The following is an 18719-nucleotide window of genomic DNA, read 5'->3' as shown; positions in this document are numbered from 1 at the left end:
GACGATGTTCTATAATTAGAACATAACGTTAAAGTAAAAGATTAAAGAGCTAAAAGCTAAATTAAGCTTAAAAGCTAATTAACTAAAAAGCTAAATGACCATTAAACAAGGAACTAAATATAGGTTACTAAAATATAATTAAATATTCTAATAAGCTCTGCTTAGAAACTATAGTTATTGTAGTCTAAATTGGAAAGCGTTCATTCTACTAATGTTAGTGTTGCATATAGAGCAAAATACTATGACCTATTGAAACAAAACAAAGTAACAATAATCTGTTTGAAATGTTAGATCATACTTTATTAAACCTTACATGGAAAACATTAATTTGAAATTGTACTCTCTAAAAGTTTACAACATAAGCATCAACATGATATTGGAGCAAACACAAAAATATGTGGCATTGAAATTAATTGTCTTCTACATTTGTTAACCAACTCAAGTTTTAAGTATCTCAAGATGGATTTTTTTATACAACATTAAGTAAAATCCACCAAAATAAAAGTCTTGATGTGTTAATGGTGCAGCAATAGCTCACAACTTTGTCAAGTTCATTCATCGAAGGTAGTGTTGGTGTACGTTTTATCATATACCAAACATTAAGATAAAATATCCAAGGATACTCTATCCCCTCCTGAACAAAATCACTACTTGTGCCAAGATTGTGAGAAAGACCACAAGGCGACTCCAAGGTCTATATGTGTGAATGAGCGACTTTATGTGGATAGCTTCTTGGGTAGTGTGTGTTGAAATACAAGGGGGACTTATGCTTGCCAACTAGTATCATTCACAAGCTGGACTTTAGGCGAATTTATCAATAAATGCTCTTTGTTTTGGGATTTTCTGATTTGGGATTTCAAAAAAAAGATAAAAAGGATAAGGGTTTAAGAATTTTAACTACTACTAAGAACTCAAGAGACGGTGTAGACTGGGTGAAACCAATAAACAACACTTTGTTTCGCCACTCTCGGACAACTACGCAAAGCATGTGCAATCTTCTAAGGTTGTGCTCAAGATTTTCACACTTATGAATAATACCAACAATTGAACAATATTACTCAAAGTAGAAGTTAAGCATCCACATGAAAAGCTCAGGCTAACTTTACACATTGAATGAAAATCATCCACCCAAAAAACGTATGAGCAAAAGTTTTACCAATCTAAATTATCAATCCGTCATTCATCTAATAACTTCAAAGCAAATTACTTGAAGCAATCTATTCTAAGTGTTGAAGAAAATATGCAACCATACAACCACTTGATAACAATAAGACTTCAAAACAATACTGATAATGAACTTTTTATTATCCAAGCAGCTCTACGCAACAATTTCATAAATCTCTCCACACTGGATGAAATGAGAGAATGAGTTTATATAGAGTTTCTGAAAACAAATGAAAGGCCGAGATCAATCTAAGATCAATGGTTGAGATTAAGACAACCTAACCCTAATTAGGGTTTCCCAAAATAAATATCCGGTGCATGTAAGACAAATGGCACAAGGTGCTATTTTTTAGGATTGCACCCCCTTCTACTGTTGAGAGGTAGAAAGTTCAATGAACTTGGTCACAATTTGATCAACCTCTTCCATCTTGAAATGTGGCATCACACTGACTCTGAATTCTAATCCTTTCAAATCATCTGCACATACTGCAAAAGTAATTTCCCAATCTAATTCCTATTTTTGGAAAGCATTTCTAATGGATAGGAGGTTTGATGCCTTAGATAGATTCTGCTTTAGCACTGGTCTAGTGGTGAAGATCTCCTATGTCTTGGTCTTTAGATTTTCCAACTTCATATCCTTCTCTCGTATTGTTTCCTTCTCAAGTACCTCTGCAGCTACAAGGTAAACCTTGTCTTGAATTTCTTTTATCTGCTCCTTAGCTCGGGTTCTGACCATTTGATAGGAGAAAGAGGTGCATGCTCATCAAAGCTAGGCTGAGTATATTCTGCATTATCTTCTAGCTGATCTGGCACAAGGAAAGGTTCAGTCGTTCTGATCAAGCTTACTGGCAATCTGGATCATAGTCTTTTCTTGATGTCAAATTCATTTGTAGCATTTGCCCAAAAATCCTCTATGTCCACTCTATGTCTGAACTTTTCTCCATTCATTGATCCAATATTGCTGTAAGGATTGTAATTAGCTTTGGATTGGTAGAATGTGAAAGGTTACCATTGCATCTCTAGCCTAGCACTTTCAGTTGCTTGTGCTGTCGGACAAGAATCCTCCATATTTCCAATAAAGAATGGAAAGGATATAGCTGCCTTTTGCCTTATTCTTTTGAAACTCTGATATGTTTCTAGTTGTCCGAGAACTTCAAGTAGGACCATCGTGTTGGTTGGATAGATCGGAAGTCGGTAAGGACAATCGTCAAAACCTTGAACTCTTATGTATGTAAATTTCGGAAACTGGATAAACAAGGATCCATGCTTGTTGATTAAACTTTTGGCTACAGGAGATAATCTTTGGTGAGTTCCTCCTTGTAATGTACATCAAGAATGCATCATTGACTCGCTTGAAATGGCTCTTCTCCTTAAGTTGTAGCTGAGGATAACAATCATAAGACTTGAATTCATTTTCTCCATTGCTTCTGCAGATCAGTCTGGAATATCTAAAATTTCTTGCCGATGAGTAGATAATGTAGGAGCTCATGTAGAATGACTCTGTCTTCTCCAAATTTATCAACTGTTCATTAAGATTGTTGCTGATTTTGCGGGACCAATTGAATATCTCGACTCCCGAGGTAATTTCATCAATGAAATAGTACATCCATGTCTTGAATGGTGTTCCCTGAGGGCTGCCCATTACCCTATTTAGCAGTAGGATGATATCACCATATTCCTCTTTGCAGAATGGGCGCAACAGATTCTTCGACACTTTCCCATGTGGTCTTTTCTTTTCCAACCATGACTTGTTAATATTTGCCGCACAGAGTTCAGACTGGTTATCATAGATCCTCTTGGTATCTTCTTTGGTCTTGTAGGACGTTCTATTGTAGTTTGGGATTCTAAACGTCTCTTGAATGGCTAACTCTGAAAGATTAGCTAAAACCCTTCCATCAGGTGCAATGATCTCTCTTGATTGTGCATTGTAGTGTATAGCACACTCAACTATCAGCTCAGCACATTCCTTAGCTGGAGGAAATCCAATTGCTTGGATGATGCCATTTCTCATCATCCGGCAAGCAATGGGTGTCGACAGGTATCCATCATGCCCATACATTCACTTTTTGAATTCTTCTAAGTCCACATGTCCAAGGTTAGTGTCTATGACATTCTTCCATATAGATTTGATCTTTGATTCTGGCTGTACTCCTTTATTGGCAAGCTTCATTGATGCTTTTTTGGAAGTTGCTCCTTTAGTGGTCATTAACCTGCATAACACATGAAAAATCAAAATAATTTTCAAGACAACTTGCTGATTTTAATTCTAATTTTCAGACCCTTTTACTTGGAAATTTCACTTTCAGCTTGTCAAAAAGCTAAATTTCTGCGAAAAAGCAGACTGAAAGTGAAGAACTTGGTCTAGAAATTGATGAATTGAGAGAAATAGGACAGAATAATAGAAGAATTTAGTCAAATTCAGATTTTGGATCATTGAAATTGCTCTTTGTGACTGAAATTCACTTTTAATTTTGAAAATTCTGTCTTAAAATCAGAAAAAACACTTTTTTCTTGTGTTTCAACACTTAAAACATTTTACTCCTTCAAAATTCCTCTTCAAAAATCATTTTTCACAAAAAATTGAGATAGAAAACTTCTTCTCAATTGCTCTCCAAATTTCCAACATGAATAGTGAATTCTGAGAGTGACTGGTTGAAAATATATAGAGTTTAAGGATTTTAAACTAAGAAGCTTAATCTTTGTGTTTTTTTTTTTTTTTTTTTCTAATTTTTTTTTTTTTTTTTTTTGTGGTGTTTTAATGTTTTAAATCTTTCCAAAATGAAAAGTTTTATTTCTCTATCAAAATTCCATCCTTAGCTAAGGAATCTTCTAGAACTTTTTGACAAATTCAAAATTCTTGAATTTTCGAAAATCTTTCAGAGTGTTGAAATGGTTTTCGAAAATTTTTCGAAGTGTTGAAATTAAGTGTTGGAAAATATTAAAAATATTTGATGTGCCAAGTTTATTTTCCAACCTGTCCGTTGATTGATTCGTGATTCCATGTGCTTATTTTGTCGAATTTACATTTCCTTTAGCCAATTTTGCTATGTTACCCCAAGTTTTCGGGACGGGGACGACAGGGGATGTGGGTATGCGTTTCCAGGACGGTAATATTTTTTGTCAATTTTGGGGACGACCAGGGGACGACAAAGGGGACGGCTATATATAAATAAGGAAAATTAAAATGCATAGGGAAATTTAAAATATTCATACGAAAACATGGATAAAACATGCACATATACATAATAGAACCTTAACATATAAGAACCAGTAGAATTCTTATGGCAAATTTGTGTTAAATTGAGAGTCAAAGTCAAATTGCTTATAGAATTCATTGTCAAAATTCACTGTCTATATGCAGATTTTATGGGGATGTCCCCTAGGAGTCCCTTGTCCTCGGGACGAGGACGCTTGAAAAAAATACTGGGGACGTGTCCCCGGGTAACGTAGCAATTTTGTCTTTCACCATGGCAAGTTGATCTTCATGTTTGATCTTCAAATCTTGGGCGAATTTTCATGTCCGGCTCAGGCATCTTCACATATTCCATTTATGCCTGGGTAAATTTGGAATGTCTAAGTCTTGCCATCCTGTGTTTGAGTGAACTTCCAAGGTGTTTGGACAATTTATTTTGGCAAAACTTTATTTTATTCTTAATCATATCCAAGCCCTTTGCCCCTTTTTTTTCTTTCAACCTTGTCCTTGTGAACTTTGTCTCATCATGGGCGGAGTCTAAGGGTGTTAGGCATTCTTTTCAAGTCTTGATTGTGGGCATGTCTTGTGTTTGGCTTTCTTTCATATGCCAAGGTCGAATTTTGCATTGTGTTTGGCTATATGCCATGGTTGGACTTGAATGTTCATTTGTCAACATCTTCTCAACCTTGTCTTGACAAACTTTGTTTTGATCTTTATCCCCTTGGGTGGAGTTTGCGTTGCCTTGCTTCCAAGTTGATCGAGCCATCTTTGTTTAGGAAGGCGGAGTTCAAGTGTTTGATGTGCCATGTTGCTTTATACCATGCTTTTTAAAGTGCCTTGGTGGACTTAGAAAACTATTGGACAAGTCTCTTATGCATGCTTGTCTTGCTTTTGAAGGGCGGACTTGGATGTGCTTTGGCATTCTTTCTCAAGGCTTGGCGGACTTTGGGCTTGTTTAGCCATGTCTTGCTTTACTTGGCGAACTTATGCCAAGGCGGACTTGAGGTTTACTTCGCCGTCTTTGCTTTATATTTTATCTCCTTGGGACTTATCTTTCTTTTTGCCAACTTGTGCGTATCATCCTTTCATGCCATGACTTGAGGTTTACTTCGCCGTCTTTGCTTTATATTTTATCTCCTTGGGACTTTTCTTTCTTTTTGCCAACTTGTGCTTATCATCCTTTCATGCCATGTCCTTATGCTTTTCTTTGCTAGGCAGACTTCACATGTGTTTGGACGTGTTGCTTCGGAGTTTGAGGCTTCTTGGACATCATCCTTCATGCCTAGCAGACTTCATACCACTTCATGTTATCTTCTTCCTAGGCGGACTTTGAGGTGCATTTGACATGTAACCTTTCAACTTGGCGGAGTTAACATTTCCTTTGCCTTGCCAAATTCCAAACATGTTGGGCGGAGATGGAAGCATGTTGGATATTCTTTATGTTGCTGACTTAACCTTAGGTAGGAGTTTAATTAACTCTTGCCATGGGTTTCTTAATTGGAGGTAGGAGTTTGCCAATTGTTTGCCAACTTCTTTCCTTGGCTAGGTGGACTTGTCCGATGCTTTGCCATTCTTCTCTTGGTTTGGGCGGGGTTCATGCTTCTTGTGCCATGTTCAATCTTGTGCCTTAGCAGACTTGGCACTTCATTGGCCATGTCTTTGCCTCAAGCGAATTTTCATTTGGACAACCATGTGCCTTTAGACTTATTCAAATTGTCATGTCCATCTCCGACTTGCCATGTTTATACGTGGATTATCTGGAACAAAACCCTAATTAGGGTTTCCACCTTGCTTTTTGCCCTTGGAGACATAATTTTTCAATTCTGAGGACATGGGTACTGACCATATGGTCTGAGGAATGATCTTTTGGAACAAAACCCTAATTAGGGTTTCCACTTGCTTTTACACTTAGAGGCAAAATCCTTCAATTCTAACAACATGGGCAGTAATTATATGGCTTGAGGATCAAAACCCTAATTCCACAAAAAAACAGAAAAAACATAACCTTGCTTTTTGTACCTAGAGGCAAAATTTTTCGAATATGAAGACATGGGCACTGACCAAATGACCTGAGGAACAAAACCCAGGTTCTACTTTCGAAAAAGCAGAAAAAACAACAAACGGAAAAAAAGCAAAAAGCAAGCCCCAAAAATTTGCCTCTCGGATTGCGCCCAAAGTGCCAAAAACAAAACTTTTTAAATTTAGAAAAAAAGCAAAAAAAAAAAATTCTTAAAAATAGAAAGTTGTCAGAAATGACCCAAAGCAATTGCGATCCTTGTCCTTCAAACCTTCTAAGCACTTTGAGAACGTGTAAACATGATTCTGAGCATGATTCCTCTTTTTCGCTCGGGATGACTTCAAAACTTTAACTCAAAACTCTCAGAGAAAACTGATTTATGAAATTGTAGAGCTAGGACGAAACCCTAAAAAGCAAAAATAGGGGGTCTCCGTCTATGATGGGCCGATGTGTGAAATAGGTCACTACAGGTAGTAGGTAAACTAAGCTAATGTTATATCCATACACAAGTTTTTTGTAAAGGTGTTGCTTTCTAGTTCGATGTAAGTTGTTTTTACTCTTAAGGGTCATTATTAAATTGTTTCCCATGTTCTTGGATGTTGTGCTTATAGGTTTTAATTAGTATCATTGCATACTCAATGAAAGGTACATTTCAACACATCAAACGAAAGATAAAGTGGAAGTTTGGACACAAGATATTCAAAATTTGTCAAGGCATGGAAAAGTGGCAAAAGACCACGAAAAGTGCTCTTTTGCCAAGTTAAGTGGCAGAAGCAGACCAACAGTGCTCTTTTGATTGTTGAGTGGCAAAGGTAGTCAAAATATGCTCCTTAGGGCTCTTTTGTTAGGTTAATTACCATAGTTGACAAAAATATGCTGCTCAGGTGTATTTAATTAGGTTAAGTGGTAGAGGTGACTGAAATGCGTTCCTGAACTATATTTTGTCAAATTAAGTGGCAAAGGCAATAAAACTGTGTTTGCCAAGGCTCTTTTGCTGGGACAAATGGTAGATACATCTCAAAAGCGTTCCTATCCTGTTTTGGACATAAAACAGTAATAAAACATTAAAGGCAGTAGTGCCATTTTGTGTGCAGCTACTCGTATCAGTTTGTCATCTGTCTTGAACAAGCTTTTTGCCCATTTCTTGTAGATCTTAGGGTTTCATGTGCTATGGTAGTTTTTTTGTGCTTGGTGAAGTTATGAGTTGTTGGGGGTTAGATTTTCAAGATTCTTCAGAAGGTTCAGTGTCTTTCAAAATGAAACTTCTATTTTTAGAAATTGCCATTTTTAGCAATAGCCGTTTTCATAGAATTGGAGAGGAGCAACATATCAAATTTTGCTGTTTTTAGCAGTTACTTTTTCAGGTTGAGATCCTATTTTTAGAGCATATTTTTAGGTTGCTTTTATGTAGCTTTTTTTCACTATTGTTTAAAGTAGTCATATGCTTTAAAGTCTTTCTTTCTTGCTTTTTAGCGGCTTTAAGCATTTCACTTTAAAGATGATGATTTTTGGGATAGATTAATTGTTATCTTGAATCACTAAAAATATGTTTTGTTGCTTTGTTTTTTGGGGCATTTGCCTCTCCATTCTCCAAATTAGTTTTCAATTTTCAACAAATGATAAGGAAATTATGACTAATTGTTTAGAGTGCTATGTCTTTTAGGCATAACTTGGAAGGATTCTAGGCATGTTCATGTGAACTAGCAGAGTTTATACATTGCATTGGTTTTTGCTAAGTTGCTGGTTTGGGTATGGAAATTGGAACCTAGTACGACAATTTTTTTTTCCATATATATATGTTCAAAATTATAATTTATAAGAACAATGACACTCATAAATCCATAATTGCCAGTAAATAGAATATTTAAATACCTCATTCATAATTTGCAAAAGTGACAATACTCAAGTCTCAAAATGTCATTACACAATGAATATTCAAATTGCAATCAATATTTAATATTCATATTCTTTTTCATCAGAAGCATCGAGGTGAACTTTTGGCTCAATTTCGTTTGAACCACATCAATTGGATTTCCACTCCCACTAGCTGTCCCAAGTGCAGAAGCTGCCTAATCTATAGAGAGCTTGACAAGTTGCGCATTTGTAGCATCTAAATCGGCATACGTTTAGATCCTTTGTCATACCCTCATTGTATTCAGGTTTCTTATGTGACAAGAGATGAAGGTTGGAGTGTATGTAGACCAAATCCTCTGCTTTTTTTGCACCTGAATGGTTGCACTTGATCAAGTGAATGGAGTATGTACTTAATTCTGCTCAGCTGAAGAAGAACTTCCAACTTGTTGAGTTTGAATACAACATTAAGTATTTAATATTATAATTAAAGAAACAAAATTTAATAGTTAAAACATAAATTATAAAATTATATTATTACAAAATATAATATAGAGCATGATAGCATCAAATGAAAAACGAGAAAAATAAAAAAGAAAAGGGTATATAGTTGGGAGAGAATTTTAATTGCAAGAGGCTGCAAGAAAATGGAGCCTTGACCGTGTATGTAGATACCACCACTCATCAATACTTTTTCTATATTTGTTTAGAAGAGAGGAAACATCATTAGTTTTTGAAGCTATGAATGAGGAAGATTCTTTAGTAAAATTGAAGTTGTTGGGATTAAGATGTCTCAACCTTAGAGTCCAAACATGCTAATTTGGTTATTTAATTATTTGTTTTATTTTTCACCCACTTTGGAAGTACTGAAATTTTGGGAACTAGTGTCATATGTTGCTATGTTGAGATTATGTCAAATTTCTATTATGACCATGGCGGTTTCTAGTTCGGTGAAAGAGTCACGGAGAGTTATATTTTTGCAGATAACATTTTTTATTTGAGTTCACTTTTGACAAGTTGTGTGAGGTAAGGAAGGCACCTATTTGGTCATGGTAACTTCTATGTCGTACTTACATTGCATTTGGCAAGATGACTGTTATGGAAGAGATAGGTGTTGTTGCTTCGGAAGTTGCTATGTGCAACATTTCATTGGATTAGCAAGATGTTGCTTGTGGCACAACTTACCTCTTGGGCTTTGAAGTTGGTTTTGGAAACCATGGGCACATACCACTTTGTGTTGAGCTCTATTAATATGTTGATGCCTTAGTTGTTTTTGAGAGAGAGACAGGTTGAAGGCGTTGTTATGCTGCCGGAATTGTTTTTGAAATCTCTGTTGTAGCTACTCCTGAAGAGCATTGGCTCTGTACATTGTATTGTAACTGTTGTTGTTGCTGAATAATACAATCGAGTCTGGCTTTTGGAGTATGGGTTTTTTCCCGAAAGTGTAAATTTGGTGTTATGGTTTTATTTGTTAAATCTGATTTTACATGTGTTTATCTAATTTGCAATTGTTTAAAAGTTTGTAAGAAATTTCTGCATCACCTCTCCTATTAGATTTAGCATTTGGAAGCATTATTCCGCACTTAGGCTTCCTTTCAGAAATAGGATGAGTTAAATTGGAAACAGTAATGGAGTGGGTATTGGCTTGGCCAAGAAGTCCTTGAAATGAGAGTTCCCAACAATACATCCAGCCATTATGATTTGGAATACATGGCTAGAAAGAAACTCTAGAATATTTAGGCAGAAGAAAGATATGGTGCAAAGGGCATGGTGAAGATAGAGATTTGAATGTCAACACTGGTCTGCATGTAGATGCTCAATTCAAATAAGTTCTTTGAAAAAGAATTGGAAATTCTAAAAGAATAAAAGTTGATCAAGGTACTTGGTAATTGGTTTGACAAGAATAGGCTTTAAAAGCCTAAAGATACGTGGAAGAAAACTTATAAAGATTAGATGGAAGAAGGATCTTGAGATATGTCATTGAACAATTATTGATAATGTTTCTAGTTTGCTTGGTACTTGATACAAAAAATCAGGTAGAGGCAATGGCTCTTTTAGAAAGATTAGGATTGTCTAAGGAAAATAGATTGCAAACACTTTAGTTGGAAGGGTGATTCTATGCTAATTGTTGTAGCAACCAAAAAGAGCTCTCACAATGGCTAGAAAATAATATTAGTGTTAAAGAAATTAAGATGGACACTCAGAATTTTGAGATTTCCTACCCATAGTTTGCAAAATCTCAAAAATGCTTGGTGACTTGCTGTGTACTCATGACTTTTTTTCATGACCAAGTTTTTGTGGGGTTAACTTGAGACTTGCCGAAATGTGGGGAAGTGGGTAAAAAGCATCCCAAAACACTGCAAAAACTTGTATTTTCTCTGTTCCAGTTGTGTACTCTGATTTGTTGTGTGTTAAAAAATGTGGCCACTGAAAAAATCGCCCTCAAATGCAAAAATGTGCTTAAAAATGCCTGTATACTAAAACGTGTCCTAATATGTGGCTCTAGACAGAAAAAGTCAATTTTTGCCTTGTTTATTTTAAAAAAAAGTTGGTGAGGTTATCTCTGGTTTTCAACTAGTTCTTAAATTTAGGATCTACCTAGTTAAAGTTGAGTCCAAGTTTGCAAACTATGACCTACCAACACATTCAAGAGGATTGGCAATTTGGTGGCATATCTAGTGACTTATTGGGGGTGGAAAATATGTGCAAGATGGTTTGATGTCCATGAATTGAAGTGTGTGGCAAAGTAGAAGAGCTAGTTCTTCATAGAAGTTTTAAAGCTTGAGATCAAAAAGAAGACTTTTGTTAAGTAAAAATTGTCATTATGTGCACAGTACTCAATATTGCCTTATCATTTATAAATAAGACAGAGGAGGATGATAAAAGAAGAACTCTTCCCATTGGATTAGTGATGTTCTAACTTCTAATGTCTTATTTCTTATAAATTTTGAGTGAGGGCCATAGAGCAAATGGGAAGGGGGATGCAATAGAAACATCTCCAAGGGTTTCCTTTTGATAGGATAGCATGGGGAGATCCCCATTGTGTGTATCAATTCATTACATATTAGTATATTAAATTTGGCTATCAAAGATGTGAACATTATAATTATTGTGGCAATACTTGATTTGGTGTTTTGTTAAATTTATTCAGACTTTTCATGTATATGATTATATCACAGTTGCCTAATTCATTGGCTAATTAGTCTTCTGTCAAAAGGCCTGCTTAATATCATTATTTATTGTGGGCCTGTGGCAATTTAATGGATTGGGATTATGTTTAACAGACAGAGTGGGAATGAAATATGTTGATTTTAAAAGAGTGAATGCTGGTAGTGGAAGTTTGAATAAATAAACTCATCAGTATCACCTTTTTCTCATCTCTTGTTTGGGCAGACTAAATCTAAGTGTCATCTATTATACAAACTTTTTTTTTTTAGTTAAGTGCTATCTGTTGTGGGGATAGCGCCCTATATTGATTATAAGCAGTATTACATATGCACTGGACCTTCAAAAAGGATATGGTCCATACAATAAAAACAACAAAAAAACATTATCCAAACACAGCTATTCCACTACATTAGCCTCAGAATAGTTGCAATGCGATCACCCAAACTTGCCACCTTTTCAATATTGTTTTCTGACAGCCAGCCCAGATCTTTGTTCATCATCCTTCGAAATGGACCCAGATCACCAGTGGAGACCCCTGCACGAAATACGTCCCAAGCGTTACCCATGAAGTTTTCCTTCTTTGACCGCAATTCTTTGGCAGCAACCTGAAGCTCATCTTCAGAGTCTGAGACTTCCATGTCCGAGAGCAAGCACGCTGGGTTGAAGAAAGGACCCAGAATACTCGCCCACTCTTCTTCCAGCTCCATGACTGCATTACCTACAGCATTGGCATCGACTGCCCTGATGAACCCGTCCATTTTCTCAATGCAAGCTTCCTTGGAAGGTAGAACAACCACTAACAAACAAAGAATGGTTTCGTAGATAAAACCATCACACCAATGTCTCTCTCTGCTGAGCGCTTCCTCAACGATCGCGACAATAGCTGCCTGCCCATCGACATCGATGTCAAACAGTCGGTCGCATTGTTCTGCTAACAGCTCCCCGCGACACATGCAACTCAGCCCGAAGTGGTGAACCATGATTCTGTGACAACAGGAGAGGAAGCTTCCTCAAGAACCAGATCCGGTCTTTGCAGATTACTAACCCGAGAACTGCCCTGCAAATCATCCTTGTTTTTAAAATAGCCGGTTGGGAGACTATATCGAGGTTTCTGTCTGAACCAAATCAAAGCAAATCTGCCTCCTCTGTTTAAGAAAAGAAAGGAAGGCGCTGTAATATGTGCGTGTCATCACCTACACCATTTGATGAATCCCTCGGGCTCAGCTATTATACAAACTTGCCTCTGGCATGCTTTCCTATTAAATGTGGATAAAATATTTTTATTTTGGGTAGTATGTTTTTCTAAGTAAATTTTATTTTGAAAAATATCATTCCCTAAGCATTTAGAATAAATAAACTCATCAGTATCACCTTTTTCTCATCTCTTGTTTGGGCAGACTAAATCTAAGTGTCATCTATTATACAAACTTGCCTCTGGCATGCTTTCCTATTAAATGTGGATAAAATAATTTTATTTTGGGTAGTATGTTTTTCTAAGTAAATTTTATTTTGAAAAATATCATTCCCTAAGCATTTAGAATATTCTGTGGAGTAGGTCGAGATCTAGAGATTTGCTTTCCTCTTATATTGTCACAGATGCATTTATTTAACAAATGTAGATTTTAAGCCCATGTGCTTATGTGAATATCTATAGCAAAGCTTATCTGTTGTGAACTTCTGAGCCATTATTACTTTGATGTAAATTTACTCAGGCACAAGAAACTGGCTTTTAATTTTGCTGTTCTGTTCTAAATAACTCAAGTATCAGTATTGTTTTGGGTTGTTTCAATTTCGAATAATTTTTGTTTAAATATCCCAGTGTTTTTCCTGGTTATGAAAATTTTATTTTCGCTTCAAGATGTCTTACAATTGATGCATTTCTTTTTGCATATTCACATGGAAAAGATCTGTGCTGAAGAATATCCTCGACCTGTGTGTCTATTACTGTGGCTACAATGTGAGGCATCTGTCTTGGTTTTGAATTTGACAATGGTATGATCCTATCTGCTCTTAAACATTGTCCGAGTCGATGGCATTGTATTTTTACAAGCTGTAAACAGCTATTTTAGAATGTTTCTAATGCTTATAACTGCTTATCATGATGAAGATAGGTTGTAAATGGGTGAGGAAATGATAAATGGTCTTTTTTACCAAGCTGCTACCAAATTGAATTCTCTAATATATGACATTTCTTTCCTAAATGTGGCAGATTCTGGGAACTGCTACTGGATTCAATCTCCTACTGGATATGGATATGCGTGTGTGTGTAATATTGAGCACGGTTGATGTATTTCTTTTTCCGATACTTTTTCCACACTTGGTATGCTATTCAAAGCCGATCATTTCTTTTAGCTGCATGATGGGGGCATAAAAGAGTTTGTATATGACTGTATTTAATCTGACAATAGTTTCTCGATGGATGGTGATTTTGCAGGGCAAGCGCCGCGCGGAAGTTTTAGCTGTAATAATAGCAGGATTGATGCTTATCTTCTCTGTACTTGACAGTATATCTACTGAGCAGAATGTTGCCTTTATCATGAATGGACTACTCCCTACAGTGAGGCGTGAAAGTCTGTATATGGCCGTTGGCCTTCTTGGTGCAAACATCATGCCTCACAATTTTTATCTTCACTCTTCTGTTGTTCAAGTACGATTCAATTTCCTGATTGTGAGATTGATGGATACTTGAGCATTGATTTACTCAGAAAAAAGTTTTTTGTGATTTCCTGATCATATTATTAAATTCTAGGGTTTGTGGATACTTAAGTCTCTGTGTGTGACATATTTGGTGTTTACATGTTTTGGGTTCAACCATATTGTTAGAATTTTTTGTTAGTTAGAAGCAACCATCTTCAAGGGCATTAAGAGCTTCGTCACAACCATTTGGGGCATTGCAAGAGAATCTGTGAAAGTGGACTGAATACCCCTGTTCTGCACAATCATGTACCCCACCTCGTGGCAAGCATTTTACTGTTAGCTGCTTACAAAGTTACAAGCACTACTAACAACACGACATTGCTGTTATTGAGGATTTTTTGTATAATGACCCTGTAAAGTGAAGACAAGCCAAATTGATTCAAGGGATAGGGTACGCCTTGCCCCTACCAAAGTGGCAAAATACTGATTTTTATGCTGTCAATCTAATGTCCCAACATGGCAAAAGGGGTCTTCTCCAGATCCATTGTCCTCAACCTGTTCACCTGGCCTCTGAATGGACTAGCAGATCCAAGAAAGAACTTTGCAAAGTGTCCAGCAGTTGATCTGGAGACTTCAGGCCTCAAAGTGTTGAATAACAAGTTCCATTTCTTGTTGCATTTTCAGGCTTCAGCTACACTGATATCTACTTAATTGTTTGAGAATCATGATTCTATCTAGCTAGGTGTTATGCTGTTATTTTACAGATATGTTTCTGCTAAAAGAAGTCACTTTAGCTTCGGTGACAAGATTCCTCATGTCATGATTTTTTTTTTTATGTGACAGAGAACCCTTTCCTTTAATCTCATTTCTACTTTTATATATTTGAAGCTATTAATATAAAATAGGATATTGTTTTTGTGTTTTTAGTTTGTAACGTCTTGTTTCATGTAGATTTTAAAGTTCATTTTTGACTTACCTTCTATTGTTATGGGCAGAGTAGCTGGAAACTCTTTTATCCTTTCCTGGGCGTGCGTATCCCTGTATCCGAAATGGAGACATATCCGATATAGCCCGGATACACTTCCAATATTGTACCCACATGTGCCCAAAAAACTTTGATTTTCTAACCATGCCGGATGCCATGTGATTTGATTTTTTAAAAAATTGACATAAATATTCCTAAATTTAATTTAAAAAAACTACATTCATGCATTTAAAAAAAATGGTATAAACACGACCTACACCAAATGAGAAAGACAAATGAAATGTTTTTCTATTTCAGTGACCCATTCTTTGTGTTATCTTCCAATGGAACTCTACTATTTTTGCATATTGTAAATTTTTAAATCAACTTATAATAATTTATGTAGCAATTATGTGTCTATATTGCTTCTGAAGTAATGAAAATCTCCTCTAACAACTTAGAAAATAGTGTTAAATATATGTGTATGTGTTTTTTATGAATGACGTATCCAGCCGTATCCATATTGGGGGTCTTAAAAATGGCTGTATCCGTGTCCATGCAACTTTGGTTATGGGTTGTTCTTTCAAGTTCCATTGACCAACTTTGGTATTCATGGACATAAATACTCTCTCTCTCTCTCTCTCTCTCTCTCTCTTTCTCGTTGATGTGTGTAGTACGCGGTTTCCCTTTATCTTACTAGGCAAGCTAAGTACATTACATTGATCTACTGATACTCATAGTCTGTTGATATCAGATCAACTAATTGCTCTATCTGTATGTGTACCGTTACATTTTTAAAATTGAAGTGCCTTTTAAGCTTCCACAAATCTATAGCAGGTTTATTCATGGGGTCACAGTTCTAGAGATAAATATGTCTGCTGACAAAGAAAGTTAAAGTAAATTGAATTAGGAATTTAATAGAAATGTTTTTTTTGTCTTGATTCTGATATAAGTGAATTTGATTTTATTTGGAAATAATGTCAGTGTAGATTGATAAAATTTAATATTACCCTTTCAATTCCTCACTGGTTTGGCACTGTTGTATTTTGCAGGAGCAAAAGTTGGAAACTATACCAATTGGGACCTTGTGTCACTACAATTTGTTGGAGATTGGAATTGCATTGAGTGGGATTTTGTTAGTCAATCTTGCATTGTTGAGCTCTGCAGCAACAACATTTCATAACGCAGGACTTGAAGTTTTAACTTATCAGGATGCACAACCACTAATTGAACAGGTTTGTTTAGCCTTAGGCATTGTTGAATTTAGCTGGGAGGCTTATATATGTTATTTTAAGCATGAGCTGCTCAATGTCTGTTTCATTGCTTGTAGTTTGTACGTCCCAATCCCACTAGCAAAATTCAAATCTTTGTGTGGTTAGGTGTATTAGTTCTATGTGCAATGTGATACTGTGACTACCAATGTTTTTCAATCACTTGTCCCTTTGACATAGTTTTTTTCTTTATTGTTTCTGTGCGTTGAAGCTGACTGTGTGATAGCCAAAAATTGTTTCCAAGTGATTTTAGCTTTTTAGTTATTTGCAGTTGAGCTTGAGTACATAAGTTTGTTAATGTGAATCCAAAACCTGTTTAATGAATTCTTTGAATATGCAAAATTCCTTGTTTGCTTTTGAAGGTTCCAGTAGTGTTGGCTAATGGCCCCTTTTGATGTGGTTTTTAGCTCTGCTTGTAAATATTTCATCAGCTTTGACTCGCCTCTCAAGCCTGTTCACTGTTTAAAAAGCTTATGCTCCTTAGAAGATAAGTCAAAGAAAATGTATCGCAAAATTTACTTAATCTGGTGCCAGGTTGGCTTGTTTACAGGTACACACTTGTTCCAGGTCTTTAACAGTTCCAAGTATGGTTAGTGTAAGAACGTGCCCCAAATAAGCTGCAAGAAACAGATCCTGCCTTGGTATGGCCCAGGTTTGTCTTAGACTAACACAGGGCATTCCCAAGCAGGATCACCCATGCCCAGGGTTTTTAGAAACATGTAAAACTGTGCAAAAGAGGAGATTTGAGAGTCTGTGCACTGCCTTTCCTATCTAAGGTTTCTTTTATACTTAATTGTCTTATCCTCACTAGCTGACTGACAGTGTAACTGTCCTCTGTGCTGCACATGTTTTACACTATCCACTTCCTCTGCGTTTGCTTCCATTTTGTTGCCACTTCCACACTGGCTTGCCATCCTCAAAAAAGACTAGGGGAAAGTTAAACATGTTGTATGCTTAATAATTGACCTTGGAATGTGTAAATTTGAGTCATGATTAGAATAAGGTGTACATAGAAAAAAAGTGGTTAATTAAAATTATCGCCTTTTTATTTTTTAACATTTTAAAATTTTTTTGTATGGGTGTATCCAAGCCTTAATGAACTTGAGTAAAAAGAAATTTGGCAAAACTGCTATAACCAAGCCTTGAGACACAAACCTGAACCTGAATCTACAGCAGCAACTTAACATTTAATTATAATAGCTCACAGATACTACGTTAAAGTTTATTAATTTCATCATATAGTTTTTGCGATTTGGACTTTAATGTTGCAAAAATATTCTTCTTTTTCAGTCTAGTCATTATATAGAGATGGGTAGCATGCTTTAGTTTGGAGTCAAATATGATTCTCCAAATGGCAAAGTTGCTTTTATGAAAATTTGTTGACATACAAAGGTTGTCAGCCATTTTTTATTTTACTTCTAATTTATTCTAATAAACTGTACAAGTATGTCAATGCGAGATCTTCACAGATGTTCCAATGTTTCACACATTTAAGTCTGATTGATAGCTTTGTTTAGCCTTAAAGTTAAATGAACACAACTATCAGGAAAATGAGGGAAAGTCTATCTTGATGAAACTTAATCAGCCTATTGTTAAATAACAGATAATATTTTGAAGGTTTGTCTTCAATTGGTAGCATACCTTCTTCAATGAGGAGAATAGGATAAGGTCTGTTGCTTTGAATTTTGATGGTACTGATGATAAATTATTTTGGATTTGGTTTAATTTATTCCAAGTTTATGATGATTGAAAAATTGGAACAGCTGTGATGATCTCTTGATGGTATAATTGAACAGTTTAAAATCAATTTAGAAAAACCAATTCACTACATTTAGAACAAAAAAAGATTCAAAGACAATTCTTTTTTGGCCTCATAAGTGTAACATCAACTCCAAGCATCATAAGGACTCAATCTAATAATGTCATATTTTTCTTGAGTCCCACTTCATTTGTTGTTTTGAGCTTATTTACCCATTTCTGCTAACTGATTTGAGAAATCTCCAATTGGGTCCCGTGTAAAATGTTTTCCAAGGGTAATCAATCAATGTGTTTTGTTGAAAATCCTAGTAAAGTTGTTTGGGGATGTTTTTTGTGGTCAATGTCTTTTAATAGGGCCCGCCCTTAGGTGAAGGCCTTTTTGGGATTTTTACGGACATTGGAACCTGTCTGTGGTTCCTTGGTTCCTGAATCCTTGTAGAGGTGTAAACATGTTTGAATTTGGGTTTAATGTTTTTTTTGGGGTCAGATTATGAGTTTGTAGTTGAAATTATTTGTTATGGAGGTGTGGTTGCATGAGAAAATTTAAGTTATGTTTGTGTTGTGTTTGGGGAGTTTGTTCTATTTTTTGTCGGATTCTAGCGTTTTGGGGCTAGTTGGCACTTTTGCACCTAGTGTTGAAGTCTTGGGTCTCCCTGAAACCTTTATTCCTGGCCCTTGTGGTTCCTTCCTTATGTT

The 18719-nt window shown here is 35.9% G+C and overlaps 1 protein-coding gene across 4 annotated transcripts in view; it reads left to right on the top strand.

The window, feature by feature from the left end:
• LOC131051360 (ethylene-insensitive protein 2.2) overlaps positions 1-18719 on the top strand; it is a 67242-nt gene that overhangs the window by 28421 nt on the left and 20102 nt on the right. For all 4 annotated transcript variants that reach the window (XM_057985842.2, XM_057985843.2, XM_057985841.2 and 1 more), the window contains 4 exons: positions 13299-13385; positions 13603-13713; positions 13828-14040; positions 16047-16229. In XM_057985842.2, coding sequence (XP_057841825.1) covers positions 13299-13385; positions 13603-13713; positions 13828-14040; positions 16047-16229 — 594 coding nt within the window. The remainder of the gene's footprint in view (positions 1-13298; positions 13386-13602; positions 13714-13827; positions 14041-16046; positions 16230-18719) is intronic.

Source organism: Cryptomeria japonica, chromosome 11 (assembly GCF_030272615.1).
Source record: "Cryptomeria japonica chromosome 11, Sugi_1.0, whole genome shotgun sequence".
NCBI lineage: Eukaryota > Viridiplantae > Streptophyta > Pinopsida > Cupressales > Cupressaceae > Cryptomeria > Cryptomeria japonica.
Note: the sequence above shows the minus strand (reverse complement) of the source record. Positions and strands in the feature narration are given on the sequence as shown.